Raw genomic sequence first — 21,919 nt, 5'->3', positions numbered from 1 at the left:
TATAATTTTGAAGCATGAATTTGGTTTCTTTCTGTACATGTGATAATTTTGCCAGATTAAATATGTAAGGATGTTGTCTTAGCAAAGATGAAACTTCTACACTTACATAATGTATTGCCAAATTTGTCTTTCCCAGCTTATTTACAGAAATATCTTTGTGTGACCACAATAGCTTTCCCAAATCACTTTGACACTTGACTGCAAGGTAACTCAATATTACATTTAAATTTTCAAAGTACCCCCTCATTATATAATTTGATTAGGAGGAAAATCAATTTCAGAATCCTGCATTTCTACTACTTTCTCAATATCTCCCACCTTTTGGTTCTTTTCACTGTCAAAGTACTTTGTAAGCATATTTACATGACACCCCCTCTGCTTCTTATAACTGGAGTATTTATTAAATAATTTACTTCACTCAGTTTCTTTTCAATCCTTTAAGGCCCACTAAACCTTGCCTTTAATGAGTCACCCAGTACTGGTAACAGAACTAACACTTTCTCCGCAGCAACAAAACTATGAGCTGTAGCTTTCCTGTCTGCTTTCATTTTCATCACTTGCTGTGATATCTTTTAATTGTTCCCTGGCCAACTCACGTACTGTGTCCAATCTCTCTCTAAAGTTTGATACATAATCCAGAAGAGTAGTTTCTGAAATTTGACCCACCAATTTCTCATGAATCAATTTCAATGGTCCCCTTACCTCATGACCATAAACTAGTTAAAAAGGACTAAAACCTTTTGGAACTAGTTTAAAACCTAAAAACTAAAGTTGATGCTAATAGCAAATAACAAGAATGGAATTCCCCTATCCCAATCCTGTGGATAATTCTGACTATACACTGTCGTCGTAGTTTTTAGAGTTTGATGCCATCTCATAGACGTTTACAGAACAGAAGGAGGCCATTCAGCCCATCGTGTCCGCACCAGTCAACAAAGATCTGACTACACTTATCCCGTTTTCCAGCACTTGGCCCATAGCCCTGGAGGCTATGGCAACGCAAGTGAATATCTAAATACTTAAATGTTATGAGAGTCTCTGACTCAACCACCCTTTCAGGCAGTGAGTTCCAGACTCCCAACATACCCTGGATCCAACGTGCCACTTTGCCTTAAATCCCATGGGCTTCTTACTTTCTTGACCAGTCTGCCATGAGGGACCTTATCAAAAGCCTTGCTAAAGTCCATGTAGACCACATCAAATGCATTACCACTCCTAGTTACCTCCCCCAAAAAATTTGATCAAATTTGTCAAACACGATCTTTCCTTAACAAATCCGTACAGACTATCCCTGATTAATCCATGTCTCTCCAAGTGCAGATATATTCTGTCCCTCAGAATTCTTTTAGTAAATTCCCCACCACCAAAGTTAGACTGGCTCATAATTTCTTGGTCTATCCTTTCCTCCCTTTTTAAATAATGGGACAATGTTAACAGTCCTCCAGTCCTCTGGCATCTCACTTGTGACCAGAGAGGATTTGAAAATTACTGCCAGGGCCCCTGATATCTCTTCCCTTGCCTCTCAACAGCCTGGGATACATCTCATCCGGGCCTGTGGATTTATCCACTTTTAAGGCCACTAAACCCGCTAGTACCTCCTCTCTCTCTATGTTAGTTTTCTCAAATATTTCACAGTGCCCCACCCTGATGCCTATACCTGGAACGTACTTTTTCATTGTGAAGACCAATGCAATGTATTCATTGAGGACTGTACCCACGTCTTCCGAGTCCCTACATACATTACCTCTGCTGTCCCTAATTGGCCCTACTCTTTTCCTAGTTATTCGCTTGCTCTTTATATATTTAAAAAAGACTACTTTCCAAAGCCCCTTGTGACTCAGGATGGTAAGTTGTTGACTTAAATTGTTTTATCTCCAGACTGTTCATTACTTCCTTAAACAACTATGACATGAAATTTGAACCCTGATCTGATTGTATTTCTTGAGGTAAACCATATCTTGTAAAAAAAATTTAGTTAACTCTTCCACAATTTTCTTTGCTGTAATCTTCCTCAAAGGCATTGCTTCAGAAAACCTGGTAGGTACATCCATTATTGCCAGTAAGTACTGATTTCCACTTTTGGTCTTAGAGAGGGGTCCCACACAATCAATTATGACCCTAGTAAAAAGGCTCTTCAAATATTAGAATTGGAATTAAAAGTGCTGGCTTAACACTGCTTGTGGTTTCCCTATTACCTAACACGAGACCTGTTCTACACTATTTGACTACGTCCCTATGCAATTCAAGCCAATAAAAATGTTTTTGTATCTTCGCCTGTGTCTTTTTAACTCCTAAATGTCCCCCTATTGGAATTTCATGAGCTATCCTCAGAATCTCATTTCAAGCTCCAAATGATAGTATGATCTGATGCACACTCCTCCAGCTTTCGTTTGCAGAAACATAATAAGACCTCCATTTTCTCATTAAAACATTACCCTTAAGGTGATAGCATTCTGGAATGCATTTTGCCTCTGTTTCTGAGTAAGCTGTCTGATATAAGTGTTGTATTTGCAAATCCTTTTTCTGTAACTCCACTAACCTCCTTGAGTTAAACACTTCAGCTGAATTGTCTTCCAGTCCTTCTTCCAGAGCAATGTTGTCAAACACAGTGTCAGCTAATTGGATTTCCACACTTTCTCCCTGCCTTTGAACTTCCTGTTTAAACATTTTAGCCTGTGATTTCGTCATCACACAATCTGGAAACAATCCAGGATGCTCTCTCTGCAACACTTCTGTTGAAAGCACTTCTATAGGCTGCTCAACTACAATAGGCATCACCCATATTTGTGATCCAGCTATATCATTACCCAGAATAAATTGAACCCCTGCAATGGGCAATTTTTCAACTACTCCAGCAATCACCTCACCTGTTTTCCACTTACTCTTTAAATTTACCTTCCACAATGAAATAAGTTTAGCATCTCCATGGACCCCACTTATTATCACCTGTCCTGCAATACTCCCTCTGATGGACAAATGTCACTATCCCACAACATTAAGGATTGACTAACTCCTGTGTCTCAAAATTTTAACATCTTTACCTACCCCACTCAAACCCACTCTAAAGACTTTCCCTTCACACACAAAACCTCTAACATTTCTGCAACCTATTCCTCTGAATTTTCTTGGGTAAATTGTGAACACATTTCCACTTCTTTACCTATCACTGATTCTCCCTGTTTTACCTGTACACTAAATGCTCTGTTTTTTCCTGTGCCTGAACCTCAGAACCCACAGTACTTTTACTTCCAGAGCTTTTCTGTACCCCTTTTATCCAACAGATTTTTCTTCCAATTTCCACCACCCATACATTGTATGTCCAACTTTATGACAATGAAAACACCTCAATTTTCGAATGTCACTTCTACCCTCAGCCCCTTCCTGGGAATTTCCACCTACTCCTCTTCCCTGAGTCCTCACCTTCCCACTTTTTCCCCTCTTCTGATTTAAAAGGGTGACGAAAAGAAAGTTTAGCTCTGTGAGCTAACTCATAATCATCAGCCATCTCTGCTGCTTGTCTTACCGTTTGAACACCCTGTTCCTCCACATCAGTTCTCACTACCGAAGGGATTGAATCTTTAAATTCTTCCAAAACAATTACTTCTCTAAGAGCTGCATATGTTGTTTCTGTCTTTAATGCCCATATCCACCAGTCAAACTTACTTTGTTTTACTCTTTCAAACTCAATATAAGTTTGTCCAGGCTGTTTTCTCACATTTCTAAATTTCTGCTTGTATGCCTCAGGAACCTACTCATATGCTCTCAAAATAGCCTTTTTTTTTAACCACATCATAGTTCACAGGCATTTCATCTGATAGTGAAGCATAAACCTCATGTGCCCTACCCACCAACCTGGATTGTAACAACAATGTCCAGTTTTCTTGTGGCCATTTCATTTGTTTAGCTATTTTCTCGAATGAAGTAAAGAATGCTTCCACATCTCTCTCCTCAAACTTTGGAAGAGCTTGCACAAATTTAAACATCGCCCCACTGGGTTTTAGGTTAAAGGTTTTTTACTTCATCAGAACTTTCCTCAGAATCTGAGATCTCTTTTTTAACTTCCAGCCTTTTAAGCTGGTATGCCCTTTCTCTTTCCTTCTCTCTTTCCTTTGCCTCTCTTTCTTTATTCTTCTCTCTTGCCTGGAATTCCAGTTCCAGCTTCCGTTCTTTCTCGTGCCTTGCCGCTTTCCCCCTTTGAAATGCCCTGTCTTTTCCTGCTGCCTCTAGCTCCAATTTTTTCACTTCCAATTATTTTTTCCTTTTCCTCCAATTTTCTCATTCCCTTTGCTTGTTCAAATTCAAGCTTCTTCATTTCTAACTGAAGTCTCACTACCTCCAGCTGTGACTCACTAGTGTCAGGTATCACTTCCAACTTTAAATACTGTGCTATACGTTCAGTTATATCTGCCTTCTTAGCCCTTTCAGGTAACCCTGATTGTAATTTATCCGCCAATTTCATTAACTTTAGTTACTTTTTGTAAACCAAAGTTATAATTTCAACTCCCAAACAAGTCTGAGCAACTGCCAAAGCCACATTGCAGTCTCATCAGTTCAAAAAAAAACTCACACCAACACATGAATTCAAAGTGCTTCTCGTATTTGTAACCTTAAGATTCACCAACTCCAAACTCATCAAGGAATTTCAAATATATCACACAAAGAGCCCCCAACTAGCCGTTGGTAAATGCCGAGTTGTTCAAATCCCAGAGGGAAACTTGAGACAACTGCTTTTTAAGATGCGGGCTTTGCATTCAGCAGTAATAAGACCACTGAGCCTTATAATTTTTTACAAAACTCTATTAAACATTTATTAATAAGAGAAATTATTTTAAGCGCATTCATATGTCTACAAATTACTACTATAATAACTTCTAAATCCCCTAATTAATCTGACTCCCGGTTACACTTTCGTTAAGGCAATGGTAAGACACACAGGTATTAAAAAGACCCAGGCAAAGAAACATGATACCCTGACAATCCAATTCAAAGTGAGTTTCCTTAACTTCAGTTCTTTGTAGATAGCAGCTTGAGGCACTGATGCTGAAGGCTTTTCACACTTGTTGGGTCTCAAAATGCCTACCCTTATACACAGCCTTCGCTCCTTTATATATATATTTCCCCTTTGAATACAAATTTCAGTTGTTTCACTATGTCTTTGGACTTTACCTTTCTGATAAAAATCTCTCATAGTACTAAGTTTTACCAGTAATTTTGGGAAAAATAAACACTGATTCTGAACTTTACCTGGCCAGGTGACCCATTTCACCCCTCCTTTGAAAACAATCTAGCCTGATTTATTGAAAAATGTAGATGTTTCCTTGACACCTAGGTTTATCTACTTAACATTTCAAACCTAGCTCATCTTTTACCTCATCAAAGCCTTCAGACCAGATGCCTTTAATCCAATTAAGTCTTTCTCTCTCTCACTCACACACACACACACATTCCTTCACTCTCATTGGATCAAAATTCTGGAACTGCTCCCTAACAGCACTGTGGTTGTACCTACACCACATAGACTGCATTTGTTCAAGAAGGCAGCTCACCACCAATTTCTCAAGGGCAATTAGGGATGGGTAATAAATGCTGGCCCAGCCAGCGACACCCACACCCCATAAATGAATAAAAAGAAGAAAACCCTAGATTAGTTAAGAATTAACTGGATGTAGCAACTTAGAAATTTTGGGTTCTTTCTGAAAGGTTGAGTTAAAACGGGCCAATTGTTTTCCACGTTGGTAAATATCTTGTGATTTTGCTACTTCTTGCAGGGAGACCTGCTACCATGCAGCATTGGGGTGGCACATGCAATATTTTATTCATGGACGCAATGTTCAAATTGACCTGAAACTTGTCTGCATTCACATAGCAGCATGCTTGTAAGGCAATGTACCATGTAAATGAAAGTTGTACAATAACTCATACAAAAGTTAGTTACATGTATGTATAGAAGAAATGTTAAAGCCCAGGCAAATGTGGCTGAAGCCATTTAATAAATATGAGGGCCTGGTGTCAGTCTGTGAGAGGTGCTTTAGCTTCCCTGTATAACGCTAAACATATTTAATAACCCCTGACATGGTGGTTAGAATAGAAAGTTAAGGGGTAATTTCGGACTTGTGCCGATGTTTGTATGCCAATAATTACAAAGTTCTGTAGCTGATCGTGGATAAATCTTGAACTGAATGCAAAAACAAAAGTACAAAAAATTGCTACAAAGCTTACCTGTCATATTTAAATTGTTATTCCAATACATTAGGACTGATTTTCAACCACAGTTTTAAGTCAGTTTGGAATAGTGTCGAATTAGTGCAAATTCTCAATTCTCTTGTATAAAGCTATTTACATAATTATTCACACATTGCGTGCAGATTCAGTCACAAATTCACTACTTGAGGCAAATATCTTCGATGTGGATTTCTTTTCCAGTGTGGTTTTGTAAATGTGTGATTTTTTTTTGTACATATCTAGGCCTTTACACTTCTGCTGAACTAAGGTTTAATTTTTGATTTTCTAGCCATGCAGTTTGGAGAAGGGGAATTGTTGTTGGTGCTTTTTTTTAATTTTCCAGAATACTGGAGTGAGTTGTCGTTTGATCACGATAAAAAAACAGCTTGATATCCTTGTATTAATCTCTTCAATTTAGCCAGAAGGGCAGAGTTACTGTAGTCTTTTCTATCCAAAGGAAATTAAAATGACTACAAAATCCTTTTGAAAATAATAAAATATTTTGAAATGTCTTAGTGAGAAAGTAATTTGACATGAAATTAAAATATTCATTTTCTACAATGGGTAGAATGCACCAGTGTTCAAATAAACCACTAGGTAAGCATCAGGTTGATGGAATGTTCCATATTTAGAACAAGGAAACTCCTCAGGATTGATCTACCACATGCTGCAAAGTGCCTTCTATTAGTTGATAATAAGTCCCATTGATAAGAACCATGGAAAAGTTTGTGGCTCAATAAGTCCACCCTGAGAATTAAAGAAGTTTCCTTGAAGATGGAAACAGCTGTTATGATATGGCAGGTGGTATTTGCCAGGTTGACCAAATCCCAGAGGGAAACCTGGCCAGGCTATTAAAACAATTTTGCAATTTATATTTATTACAAGAAGGTTTGTGGACTGAAGTCAGAAGCAACAAGTCCACTACCATCTTCAGAGATTTTAAAGATTAAATTAAAACATATATTAACAAAAGAAGAAAAACAAATCAAACACACACAAAGTTGCAGGTACACAGTTACTTAGTCTTATAACAGTTCCCAAAACTTTTACTTAACTAGACTCCCAACTACACACCCCTTTCAGGCAACAGTCCAAAATAGATTATTAATCTATAAAACATCCAGCAAGACTACAGCAAGCACCTTCTGCTGCTGTAAGGGAGGTATTTCACCCTTCTTTCTCCCTCTCACACAATAGTGAAACTCCAAAGACTTTTAATACAACCTTGGTCACTGGAACAGCAAAGTCCTCCACAGTGGCTGGAGGCTTTTTCCACAAGTTTATTTCACACAGTGCACCTTTCAAGATCTTACACTGCCACCCCCAAACTGCTTTCCATCTTTCTTTAAACATATTTTCTTCTTTTTGATCTATAAATCCCATTGTTTCCATCTGTCTTTGGAATTTACTCTTCCCAGAATATAAAAATCTTTCATGTTATCATAATGGCCAGCACTTTTGGGAATAACAAACATAATTTTGCCTTATTTACCTTGCTAATTGTAAACATATTATCATGTCCCTTTGAAAGGCCAACAACCTCTTCACTTATCTAAAAATGCAAATTTCATTTTACTTAGCTCGTCCATTAGCAATTCAAATACTTGTTTTTTTTTCACTTAACCCCTTTGATGATTCAAACCTTGCAGTCTAACAGTCTGCAGTTTTTATAAATTATTCTCACACACACAACCATAAGCCTACTTTAAAGTATCCTATAGTAATATCAGGAAAATATAGCTTCTTTACATAGCAGAAATGAAACTTAATTAAAACAAAGAAAATAATGATGTTTGAAAGTGCAGGAGGGCAAAATATTAAATGTTATGTTTTTAAAAATTCTTTCAAGGGATGTGGGCGTTTCTGGCTAAGCCAGCATTTTTATTGCCCATCCCTAGTTGCTCTCAAGAGATGCTGACCATACGGAGCATTTTGTGGATGAAGAGCATCTCAACTATCCTCACCATTCTGGTCCTTGTTATTCTTGATGATTTTCAATGCTTGAGTGGGCACAGACTGTAATACATGGAAAGCAGTAGGATACTACAGTATTGGCAGAAAAACTCCAATGGCCAGCTCCTCTAAGTGCAGCGAGTTTGACCTTACCATCACCAACATAATCTTCCAGCAAGCAGACAAACTGAAAACTACATGGATGCACCCCAGATCCAAACATTGGCATATGTTGGACTACCTTATTGTATGACAGAAATCTCAAAGACAGGCACTCTACCTGCTCCATTAGAGCCGCAGAATGATGGATCTGACCATCAGCTTGTCAGTAGTAGTGTAAAATCGAAGGCACTTTGGCACAAAGTCAAGCCACCGAGGAAGCTTGATATAATTCTTCCTAAAGACATGACCAAGAGAAAGGAACTGGAACACAGACTAGCCACAGAAATTGTTGATATCCAGGCGGACAATATTGCTATTGAAGATTCTTAAGGGATGTTACTTACAGCACAGGATTTGAGGTCCAAGGATTCATTAAATGGAAGCACCAAGACTGGTTTGACGCCAGTGATCAAGACATAGGCAAGTTTCTCAACAAAGTTATAAGGAACATATCTTTTTATTTTCTGTTGGATTGTAGATCAAAATTACACTGGCTGCAGTTTGAAAGACATGTCCACTGGAGCAGGATGAGAAGTATATACAATGTTGCAGTCCTGGAACAGAGTGTGCCATGAAAGACAGGATGCTGCCAGAAAGGAAACCTAGACCAAGGGAGCTGCCTGACAACAACGTTTTAATTGGCTTCTGACCAGGTGACCAGGTTTTGTGCGAGAGCAGTACAGCTATTATAGCTCCTAGTCTGAGAGAACAAGACCTAAAACCTTTCTCTCCTATGTGTGTAAGATTCCAGTGATTCCACAATAATAGGTAGCTGGCTTTTTCTCCTCATATCTCTATAACTTTCTTTCACCTTGAAAACCCCTGTCAAGAGGCATAAGGGGAAAATCACTATTAGAGACATGGAAAGGCAAGTGGTCAACCAGTGAACAAAGTGCTGGAAGAGCAGCTCGTGTCATCAACAAAACTGAAAGGAATTTGGAGGATATCGATCAAAATCAACTCATCGAATCCTGTACTCCGGATTTGGTGCTATTGAACTGTTTTATTCCGCCCCTAAAATCCATGGTTGGGGTGGGGGAGTGGGTTGGTGGTGTTGGTGATGATGCTGATGCGTGTGCGCGTGTGTGTGTAGAATTTAAGTTTTATACAGTGTTAGAAGTTAGCAGTTCACATTTCATTCCTGTGCCACTAGTTAAAGACAATTTGTTCAATGAACAGTTATTTACTTAAGTTTACAAGCCTCGTGCTTGTATTCTGTTAACCTAAATTAAACGGTTAGGTAGAATTAGGGCAATTTAGTGGTTTGATCAAACTTTTTCACATTTGTTGTGGTTCAGGGAGCAGTAGGGCTTGATATTGTAGCGCACTATCCCCAGTGAATCGTGACGGAGTTTGGGGGCTCGTCAATGACACACTGTGTTCCAGGACTGCAACATTGTATATATCTGTCATCCTGTTCCAGTGGACATGACTTTCAAACTGCAGCCATTATAATTTTAATTCACAATCCAACAGAAAATAAAAAGATATGTTCCTTACATGCCTCCACCCTTAAAAGAGATGAAACGCCATTTCAAAATGGGTTTCATCACAAGGTATGTGACATATGGACAACAAAATATGAGATTTACTTCCATTCATCTTCCTCTCCCTTATACAATTGTAGAAAATCTTCAGAATTTCTTAGCCTTTTAATTTAGGTATTTTGCACCCCAGACAGTGCATCTGCAATCACATTATCTTTGCCGGTAATATGAACAATGTTTACATTGAATGGTTGAAATAACAGTCTTGCATTTCGAGTTTTAAACTTTTCAATGAACGTCAGCGGATTATGGTCAGTGTCAATTAGTGTTTCTTTGTTATTGTGTCGGACATAAACTTCAAAGTGGTGAAGAGACAGCAATAATGCTAGAGGCACTTTTCCTACTGCAGAGTACTCCCTCTTTCAGCTTTTCAAAGGCTGCTTGCCATCCTGCTGACTGTGTGCCAATTTTGCTTGTTTTCTTAACAAATGGTGAGAGGTACAACTATTGTGCTGAAGTTAGCCACAAACTTGCTTTAAACCCAGATGTGACCAAAAACATCATGATTTATCGTTTAGTTTTAGGAATGGGAAATTCTATTAGAGTGTTCACATTTGTTGTTCTTGGCAACACTTGCCCTTGTCCTACAATGTGACCTAGGTAAGTTACCCTTGCTTTTGCAAGTTCGCTTTTGGCCATATTTATGACTAAGCCACCAACTGCAATTGCTAAAACAGGCCCTCTAATTGCTTTATATGTTCTTCCCACATGTTACCATATGTTATGACATCATACAAATAAACAACACAGTTAGGCACTTTAGCTCCAACTTGATTCATAAGTCTCTGGAATGTAGCTAGGGTGTTTTTAAACCCAAACAGCATGACTAGCCATTGATACAACCCAACTGGTGTAACAAAGGCGGATGTCTCTTTAGCCCTTGATGTTAATGGCACTTGCCAGTACCCCTTCAATAGATCAATTTTAGAAAGAAATCAGGCACTGCCAACTCTATCGATGCAATCTCCTAACCGAGGAATTGGGTACCAATCTGTTCTTGTTACTACGTTCACTTTCCTGTAGTCTATATAAAATCTAGTGGATCCATCTGACTTAGGAACCAGTACTACTGGTGAACTCCAGCCACTTTGGCTAGGCTCAAACAATTGATTGTCCATCATATATTGGATCTCTGTTTCTAACGATGTTTTATTGGCATTGAGTCTCCTATATCCACATCATGTTTAGCTAATGTAGTACATCCAGGTATATCCCTACAAATGCCCTTACATTTCCTGAGTAACCTTATTAGATCTTTCCTTGGTCCTTCCTCTAAATATGAGAACAGTGTCTAACTGTCCCAGTATTGTCATTTTGGCTAGTCGAGTTGTAGGAGGTTCACTTTAGGCACTGCCTTCTTCTCCTTCTACCTTGCCTTTACTCTCTCTGTCATCCTCCACTACTACTACCATCTGACATGTATGACACATTTTACAAAACTGCACTACGTCCTTATGAAGTCTTTGCCAGAAAAAATGCTTGTTTATCGATGCTTGGGTTTTGCGTATTCCTACATGTCCTGCCATTGGGATTTCATATGCTATTCACAATATCTCCTTATATTTGGGTGGTATCCTATCTGATGAACAACCGTCCATTCCTTATCCACAGATCTGTGAGGATGTCTCCACTTCTTCATCAGAACTCCGTTTTTAATGTAATAGCACTCCAGAACTCCTTCAGCCTCAGTTTTAGCCGTGAGCTAACTGTTTAACTCTGGATCTGCTTTTTGAGCCTCAATTAATGAAGACATGTTGAACACTTACTTTGAATTATCCTCATCCTTGAAGAAAGTTTTGGCTACTCTTAACATCTGCTCGTGGTATTACTTTGACTTTTGGTGATGGACTTTGTTTAGCCATTGCTCTGATCACCCACACTCAATGGAAAAATACTAGGAACTTGATCTTGTAACTACTCTGTCTCGGACTTTCCGTAATGATGGATGAAGCTATAACCTTCATTCCTGCCAAATTCTTCCCCAGGAGTAAATCAATTTCATCCACAGGTAATTTCTTAACTACTCCTACAGCCATCGATTCACGCAATAAATCACACTCCATTTGCACTTTATACAATGGAACTGGGATATATTCTCCCCCTTATCCCATTTACCAATACTTTAGCTTTCATTGAACTCTCTGGAGGGAAAACTAGGTCCTTCTGCAGCAAAAGAGTTTGGGTAGCTCCTGTGTCCCTTAATATAGATATGGGTTTAGCTGCACCATTTGATGAAAAAGGAGTTATCTTCCCTTTAGACAATAACTCTTTATATCTCTCATTCACCTTATTCACTTCACCTGCATTCACAGCAGTGTTTACCTCCAGGCCCTTATTTGTAGTTAAAGCTCCAGTTTGATCCATCACATTTTTTTGAGTTCTGTTTTCGGACTTACTCTTACGAACTCCAATAAGTCCCATGGGTTTCCCTCACAACTTCCAGCATTCTGAACAAATGTGTCCCACTTTATTACAATGGAAATACTTTGGCCTTCGAGTTTCACCTCTATCTTCCTGATATGGGGAGGAGATCTCAAGGTATTCCCAGCTATCCATTCTTTACCCTGGCTACTTGCCTTCCTTTCACTGTCCCATTTGCTATCCTTTTCAAATTTATGGGAGTGATGGAAAAAAGGTTTAATGTTATGGCTTTCAGGACCATCCTGTCTTCTGTACAGCAGCCATGATCTGGAAGCACTGAGATGTATGCTTACAGCTGGACTTTAAATATGGCATCCAGCATGACGAAGCGGCGAGGTGATGGCGGGTGGTTGCAACCATTCATGAAGAATGCCCACCATTGCCTTCATGAGCCAGATAGGGATGGATAATAAATGCCAGTCTTGCTGCTGATGCCCACACATTGAGAATTTTTTTTAAAAACTGGGTCCTCCAGCAAATATTTCTTTTCCTAATTTATGGTCCTTGTTGCAATGTAAGAGTGTTTCTAAGATGTCACTCCTTGTTTGTTTATTTTCACAGGTGCTTGATGACCCGAGTGAGGACCATCTATACATGGGTATGTTCCAATATTTCTTTGTCATACTATATAATTTGAATCATACACCACATGTAGCCCAGCATGTCTCCTTGTGTTAATAAATTATGTGCAAATTGGCTAAGTAATAATCAACATTTTACTTAGAAACAAAGTAATTATTTTAAATTGTATTTTTACCCTGTGATACTTTTTTAAAATAATACTGTATTTGGTAGCTTGAGCTATTTATTATTACATTTTAGAATGCAATGTCAGCTTGTGACAAGTTGGCACCACTTTCTCCTAAGATATGTTGTAACAATTTCAACAAAATTAGTTCATGAACTATGTGCTTTCTTCCATCAAATCTTCCTGTGGTACACTTAACTTTTTCTTTTCTGATTGTATGTAGAACAGACAAATGTGAACAAATGAAATAATCTCTTCTGAAAGGTTCCCACAGAGCTGTTTCAGTAGTTTAAGAACATTTACGTAATTAATGTGACCATTTACTAGTTGGGATTTAGGTTAGGATAGAGTACAGTTCATACTCCATGCAAGAATTCAGTTGGTACTTAATGCCAAGACTTTATTAAAATGGACTTCTCCCTTCCTAAAGCCAACTCCATGGCAACATGAATCACATGGGCCTTGTGCAGTCTCCTGGTAGAACTGTTTTTCTTTATTCATTCATGGGATGTGGGCATCACTGAATGGGCCAGCATTTATTGCCCATGCCTAATTGCCCTTGAGTAGGTGGTAGTGAGCTGCTGCCTTGAACCGCTGCGGTCCACGTGGTGTAGGTACACCCACAGTGCTATTAATTAGCTATCTTCCAGTCCCCAACTTCATTCCATCTTGGAATTAAATGGACGGTTGAAAGTATAACTGTTTACAAAACTTGGCATTCTTGCAGAAGACAGTACTAGAGAATTCACTGGCAGATTTCTCAACCAGCACATCAAGGAGAGGGAGCTCGTTTGACTGCTCCATTTCAGAGGTGAATTTGAGGGCAGGATGGAGCCCATTTAGGCGTGTAAGGAAATTCTTACATGCAGCTGCAGATTCAAATATAGCAAACATATCATCTACATATTGGAAATACACAAGGGGTAGGAAGTTTGGGGTCATGCCATCAAAGACACGTTTATCATGGAAACCGGTGAAGATATTGGTGAGAGCTGAACCTTGAGTTCACATGGCAACACCATCTACTTGGGCGTACATGGTGTCATTAAACCTGAACTCAACTGCACAAGTTGCTGAATTCATTAGTTCAATGGATAAAGATTCAGACAATGGTAGCACATCTAGATCGCCATCATACAATGACATCAAGTCAAAAAGACGCTCTGCCTATCACACAAATGAGTAATGTTGTAGATGATTTGCAGTGCCCATGTGATGCCAGTTATGTAGGCTGTACGTCCCAATGACTGCTGGATCATAGCAAACAACATGTTCTTTCGATTGTTTGCGTCAGGCAAAATACTGACTGTACTCAACCAGCCTGCAGTTGCAAAACTCAGAACATAGTGCCCAACATAAGATGTGATTCAGCAACTGGACAACACTTACGAAACAATCCTGATTGTGCTAAGAATTACACTAACAACCATTTTAAGATTATCAGTTGGGCTTGCAATGTAGCTCACTAATGTGAGCTAGAAGCTGCATATATTCACACAAACAGCCCTGCACTTTGCAAACAGGAAGAACACATCCATGCATTATGCCTTTTAAAACTAAACAAAAGCTTAGGGGACAGACATTCCCTGATTCATTTCCCACGGCAATGCCTAACCAATCAAAGTCGATTTCCCTGGTTCGAACTTAAACAAAAGCTTGGCAGTTAACTGTTCCCTGGTGCATTCTCCATGGCAACAGCTCTACCAATCATCGTCCACTTGCCAACCAATCAGCGCCATCTACCTATGCAGTATAAATTGTTATTCCCTTTGAAATTTGGTTACCTTGCGAATCTGTCCTGATCAGCACAACACAAAAAGCTTCAACAGCACCTTTTTTTTCAGCAATACTAAATTAGAACTATTCTAGTAACCTGAGCAAAATGATTATTAGGAATTAATAAAGTACTTAATCTGGGCAAGGGAAGCATGTGTTGTTGCAGATTTTATTGTATGTATGCATTTATATATATATATATATATATATATATAAAAATGAATATGTGTGAAAATTTTAACAGGCTTTTTATAAGATGAGTGCACCAGTTTGATAAATTATTTAATTATAAAGCTATTCCATGCCAGCTATACTGATCAGGGTGCACCAATCTCAGACTGTAGGGTAAAGAGGCAGGTACCCAGGACTCCACCCCATTTGTGCTTGATGTGCAGTTTCTGGGTTGCCCCCACAGTGTGCGGAAAATTTCCCCTTAAAATAGTTAAGAGTAATTAAATGCCATGAAAATGACCCATGAAAGGCATCATAACATCTCCCACATCGTTTTCAGAGGATTTTGCTGGGTGGATGCAAACTACACAGCAAACTGGGTGCTAGATATTGCAGCATTACCCTTTTATCTCAGCTGAGTACACTTTTAAAGTATTTTGATGGAACAGGGGTGACCAGAGTTCATATCTCTTTCTGAAAGAAAGCAGCCAGCAGGCCCAGAAACACCAGCCCATTGTCAAAAATATTTAACACCTGCAGAAATGCATTACTTCCCTCTGCAGATTTGGAGCAAGCAGTGATTACCATCTGGTAATCTTGCCTTGTCATTTAAGTGAGCTGAAACCAGAAATGCAGCTGGGTTCTGCAGATCTCAGGTCAGGCGCTCGTGAAAAGCACACCACCTGACTTACACTGAGGTGAGTTGGATGGAGGAAATTTAGGCTGTGATTTCTTGGCAAGTGGGAAACCAGAGGTATTTTATGAAACCATTTTTGTAAACAAATGCTATGCGATTATGTAAATCATACAAATAAAAACATTGACTCTCTTGTGATGTCACCATAATATTATCTAAGTGCTAATTCATTTTAATACTCTTATTTAACAAAGATACTTAAATATATTTGTAGAAACTTATTGTAATTCTGTTTCTTCTCTCTCAGTTTTTGAACTTGTGAAACAAGGGTAAGTATTTTGCTTTTTCATCCTTTTTTGAACATCTTTCTCTGCTTGATTATCCAAACAAGGGTATATTATCAAATTCCAGCTAGTGTTCCTGCAGTCTCATGGATGTTTAGAGTGGCTTATGCTGATCCTTCAATTTGAGTCTCTTTCACATTTCAGGGAAATGCATAGCCTCAGCTACACAATATCCCAAGCAAACTCATTGCAAGTGGAAAAACAGAGAATGATTACAACATTGGAGGCCATTTGGTCCATCAAGTGTACACTGGCACTCTGCAAGAGCAATTCATCTAGTCTCATTGACCTGTTCTTTCCCTGTAAACTTGCAATTTTTTGCTCAGGTGCTCATCCAATTTCCTTTTAAAAGTCCCATTTGAATCAGCCCCAGCGCCCTCTCAGGCAGTGCATTCCAGATCCTAACCACTCGCCATGTAAAAGTTGTATTCTCATGTATTCTTTGGTTCTTTTGCTCTGGTTCTCCACCCTTCTGCCAAAAGGAAGAATTTCTGCCTATCTCCTGTACAGATTTTGAACATCACTATCAAATCTCCTCTCAACATAGACATGGCTAAATGTCGCTGAACTCAAAGCATTAACACTAGTATAGTATAATTTTTTTTTAGCTCCTTTAATTGTATTGTTTTGTTAGTCAAAGTGTATGCAGTAATATATTTTCAAACTTAACAGCTGTATATATAAACACGTGGCCCAAATTTTGTTTGAAACTTAAGTGAGGCTGACAACCTTCACTGTTATTACAGAGTAAATTGGACAGCAACTTTAGGAGTCTGCACATGCACAGTTAAACATGGAAATCAGCAAGTTGCTGTTCAAGCTATCCTGCTTCTCCACAGGCAGCGCTATTTCAGTACCTTTGAGAGATGTGACATTGAAATCAATGTAAGAGTATCAGTTTGCTGTAGTTGCCCACTAAACACACCAAGAAAATTAGGTCTGGTGCATTCTGGCACCGAAAGCTTAATTTTATAACTGGAGTCTCATTTCTGTAGAATTCAATTAGTGTTTGAGTTTTATTTTTTAAATTTACTATTTCTCTCTGTCTCTTGTATCTCTCTCCCATCTTTCTTTCTCTCTTTGTTTCACTTTTTGTATATGATTTTACAATGAATTCATTTAATTTATACTTACATATTTAGACCAGGGCAAAATCCTGCTTTGTGTTTCAGTGAGAAATCTTCAGTCTGATTGCTTGAAGAGCCATGTTTTTGTTTGTCCTGCTCATACTTGCCACAGGCCCTCTGTTGAGGGCACAATGCTGGAAATTGTGAGTCAATGCTGCAAATTGCCACTGAAAATCTCGCACAAAGTCTGTGCGTAACAGTCAGTATGATGAATGGCGAGTGTCGTTCCTTCACCATTGAGCGCAAAATGCGGTCTTATGTATTTTCGTAAAACATTTATGAAACATTTAGTAGTCTTTTTGACCGAGGGTTTTGTCAGGCTCCATATTATGCTCACCATACTGGTAATTTTATTCTAGTATTTATTGGTTTCCTCAGTGTTAACACCTAATTTTGTTCACTTCCAAATATTGGAAAATAGTGTACAAATAAAATTTACAGCTGGACCTTGAAAGAAATTTAATTTGACATCTACGATTGTATCTTTTTTCCCATTCTAGGACCAAAACCACATTTTTATACAATATCTATGGGTTGTAGTTTTACATGTTCTGTGTATGTTAAAAACAGATGTTCCTAAATATTAATTTATGCTACTCTTCCATGGTCACCATTTTAAATTGTCCAGTCTAACCCCATATTGTAATCTAGCAAAGACCTACCTGCTTTTCCTCTACAGCTACTGTTGGGTGTGTTCAACAGCAGGGAACATTGGTTAGGCTTTTCTCACACAATGCATCCAGACCTTAGTCAGTGTGGCTCTTCTATGACTAGAAATGATGTGGGTTACTTCTTTTCTCCATATGAAAAAGTGACAAATGTCTAGCCTCTACTAGTGGCGTTGCACACATCAAAAATATATAATGTCTCCATTTCTAGTAAAACTTGAAAATTATATATTGTGAAAAATTAGAATGCCAAGAGACTTCACCAATTTGTTGGCAATTGATTCTATATTGTTTCAGCCCTGTGATGGAGGTTCCAACTGATAAACCCTTGACAGAAGAGCAAGCACGATTCTACTTTCAAGACTTGATCATGGGAATTGAATTCTGTAAGTGTAGGATGTGTTCCTTTATATGACAGTGAATAGGAAACAAACATCTTCTGATTGAGATGACTTTGAAATAGTGTTAACTTCCTATTTTATTTCCCCTTTGCTTTGTTTTGCCATACACAATCCCTGGCAAGTAAGCAGGTGAACTGCTCCTTATCCTCGCTTATACTGCTCTGTAACTGCACTTTGAAAGATGCGTTAGTGTGGTTCATGATAAATATCTCTCCCTGTGGGATATTGCATGACATTCCTAATACAGCATGTCTGATGTTGGAAACTCATCGTGGGGAAATCACAAGCAGAAATCCCAATCAGATCACTCTGTAACACCCTTAAATAGTAGTGTTTTTATACAATGATTTCACATAATGATATTATGTAACCTGATCCTGATCAGAGTTACCTACTTGTTACGGTCCCCAGCTGAGATTACCCCGAGACAAGTCTGATCCCAGGGTGGAACCCAGCCTGATAGATCCTAACTTTTATTTGTTTGTTTAAATATGTGGAGAGTAGCTACTGAACAGTGTCACAGGAGTCAGCTGTTGAGCTTTTTACAAAAGAAAACATTTATTCAAGAAGAAAAGGTGAACTATGTTATAATACTCCTTCACCCACAACTATACCTTTTACAGATATATACAGATTTGTAAGGATAATACAAGTCACAAAAGCTATTTTATACTTTGATGTGTACAGTAAGTACCCACTCCATGTAAACCTAGGCACCCTGTGGCCAGACACACCACACTCTAACCTCAAGTGACAGATGCCACAACAACCAGATGCTATGGATCTCTCTTCAGCTCCCCCCAGATGCTTGTCACATTGTGAGCAGACCAGTCTCACTGAATTCCGTCCCTCACACGAGGGTTTCGTATCTCCACTCTCCAAGACCTCATCTTGGAATCTTCTCCCAAACAAACACTTTCTCTCAGACGCCTTCCGCAAGGGTTTGCCTCCAGGATTTTGAATCCCCCTTCTGATGTTCTTCTTCCTTGGGTCCCCATGCATTTAAGCTGTTGTCCATGCACTCTGGCTCAGCTGTCAATAGTACACTACTGCTTCATATGCCCATAGCAAAGAGTTACAGACCTTCAGTTGTCTCTTTGGACCTTCTTGCCTCTTGCAAGCTGTTCTCACTTTAAATCTGCTTTCTGCAGCTTTTGTCTCTTTAAATCTGAAGCTTGGTGCCTTTCTTCCCCTTACTCTTAACTACATTTAACTGGACCTTTCCCCAGGTTCCTGTCCTTCCTTTGACTCCAAGGTCTTCTTTGAACTTGCCCCTCTTCCACTCCATTGGACTTTTGGGGGTTTTCTGCAGCTTGGGACTTCTATCTGCCCCCTTTGCTTCAGCCTCTCCTGGCAGCAATTCAAGACCAGCTGAACTCCAACAGCTTCCACATTAAACTGCTGTCTGTCTTCTGTCTTTCCTGTGTGTGTGTGTATCTGTGGGAGGAACCTGCCTATCTGGCCCCCCTGTTGCTAGGCAACAGCACTATTCTTTCTACCCTTGTGTTTACTTTTACCTTAGAGGGGTCATAAACTTCTCATTATAAATGCAAGGAGTATTTTAAAGTGAAACTAAAATTCCATTTGACCTCTCAACACACAGATACAGAAATACAAATCAAACTTAAACTTTAAAGCTAAAATTCATTCCTAACACCCAGAAATATAAATATAACATAGTTAAACCATCTCTATTTCCTAACACCTTTCCCTTCGGAAGAAAGTAAGTTTCACACATTGAAGGTTTCTTTACAATGGCCTTACATCCGCCTCACACAAACCTAACATTGCAAACCTCTAACAGTAGCTTATTTCATATTATACAAATAAATTTTCCATTTTGTTTCACAGTTGGAGATGTTATATCGTACAATTACAAAAATGTACTTAAAGTCAATAAATGTAACAAGATTAGCAGAATTTGCACAACATAGCATTATCATAACTCAACACTTTGTTTCTTTTTTCCTTTTATTCCCGGTCTTTAACTCAGCAAAAAATGTTTCATTAAAGTCTACAGCCCAATCATCCTTTTCATTTGCTGTAGGCGTAATTCCATCCTCAAGCTCATTTTCTGAACCCAAATGTAGTAAATTCACACTTTAATTTAGCAAAGTCAAAATGACGTTTTTGTACATTAACATCTCGTTTCTTCTCTGGTCAAAATCTCTTTTTGCCATTTCAAGAATGTTATTGAGATGCTTTTTATGCTCATACAAAAGCGTTTCATACTCCTGCTTGGTTTTATCTTTAAACTTTGTATAATGTTGTTTCTCCAGATCTCATTTCAAACAAACCCTTTCCACTTATTTTTGAGCAGTGTCATTATATTCTCCTTGTGAAGCTTCATAGTTCGTTCCAACCCTTCAATTCTTTTACACAGACCACAAATGATATCATTCCACTCCTTTCCAGGTTTGAATGGTCTTTTGCAAACTGTCCCACCTGCCTGAATTCCAGCTGCTGTATTTTGTATATTAGCACCGGCAAGCATTTGTAAATCATTGGTCATTGACTTTTCCACTGGTCATTGACTTTTCCACACCATTTTGTGTTTTCAGTCCTTTTTGTTGGCAGTTCTTGATTTCCAATTTTGCATGCACATTAGCTGTTTCCATATTGTCCATCACTAGGGTTGACTCATCAGTAATTTTACTTGGATCAATTCTTTGCTCAACTGGACCACAATTCAGCAAAGAGTTTTTATTCACAGAAGCAACTTTGGAACTGTGACACTCCATATTACACATCATCTCTTTTAGCTTCTCCTTCATTTTATCCTGTTTACTTCAAAGTTCGAGAATCTCATTGCTCTTTCCCCGATGGAATTCTAACAGCTCGTTAATTTTGGTTTTTAATGCTGCATTCAACCAGTTATTCTGATTTACCAACAATTTCTTTTCTTGTTCAAGGCATTGTCCCTGATGTTTCATAGCAACTTCTGATGCTGGAAGTTCATCAAGTTTTAACTGAAGATTGATCTTTGTTAAATTTGCTTCTACAAGTTTATCATTTAGATATTTCAAGTCCTCAGTCAAGTGTTCTAATTTTTGTGACTGATTCTCAATTGATCTCACCAATTCTCTTCTTTCATTAGCAAACTCCTCTTTCACACAGAAAGTTGTTTTTCTACATTAATCAGGTTTTCCTTCAATTGCTTGTTATCTGCAATAAGTGTTTCATCTTTGGCCACAGTAGTTTCCTGAAGTTTGTTAAGATCAGCATGACAACTGCCTGCTGCAATACAGTCGTTGCCACGTTACTGTCTTCACTAGCCAAGTCATTACCCAGAATAAAATCTACCCCTTCAATAGGTGATTGTAACAATTCCATTTACAAAGCAACTTTGTAAGTTAACTTTACACAAAGGAACAGGTTCATAATTCCTTTAATACCTCTTATTAACACTTTTTCCTATCCAGAACACAAATTGTATCATCAGCCACCATCAATGATTGATCTGCCCCTGTATCCTTCAAAATTTTAATCAGATTAGTTATTTTGTTGAAGGGGTAAGGGAACACTTCTCCCTTTGACACAAAACATCCAGACCCTCTGTTAGCCTGATTTACTTCGCCAGTAATCAAAGAAGAATTCTCTGGACCATCCTGAACCATATCCCCCTTTCCTGTATGTTCTGAAGGAACACGTTTCACCTGTACTACTACTGTAGTTTTAACAACCATTTCCTTTTCTCACACACCCTTTTTTTGAAGATTCCTTAGGTGTTCCTACTACTGCA

At 38.6% G+C, this 21,919-nt stretch overlaps 1 protein-coding gene across 4 annotated transcripts in view; it reads left to right on the top strand.

Annotated features, from left to right (window-relative positions):
• The window catches only part of LOC121285855 (calcium/calmodulin-dependent protein kinase kinase 2-like), a 102,837-nt gene that overhangs the window by 54,341 nt on the left and 26,577 nt on the right, over window positions 1-21,919 (top strand). For all 4 annotated transcript variants that reach the window (XM_041202752.1, XM_041202751.1, XM_041202749.1 and 1 more), the window contains 3 exons: window positions 12,867-12,903; window positions 15,945-15,966; window positions 18,074-18,162. In XM_041202752.1, the coding sequence (XP_041058686.1) occupies window positions 12,867-12,903; window positions 15,945-15,966; window positions 18,074-18,162 (148 nt within the window). The remainder of the gene's footprint in view (window positions 1-12,866; window positions 12,904-15,944; window positions 15,967-18,073; window positions 18,163-21,919) is intronic.

Source organism: Carcharodon carcharias, chromosome 13, assembly GCF_017639515.1.
Source record: "Carcharodon carcharias isolate sCarCar2 chromosome 13, sCarCar2.pri, whole genome shotgun sequence".
NCBI lineage: Eukaryota > Metazoa > Chordata > Chondrichthyes > Lamniformes > Lamnidae > Carcharodon > Carcharodon carcharias.
This window is presented reverse-complemented; position numbering and strand designations above follow the sequence as displayed.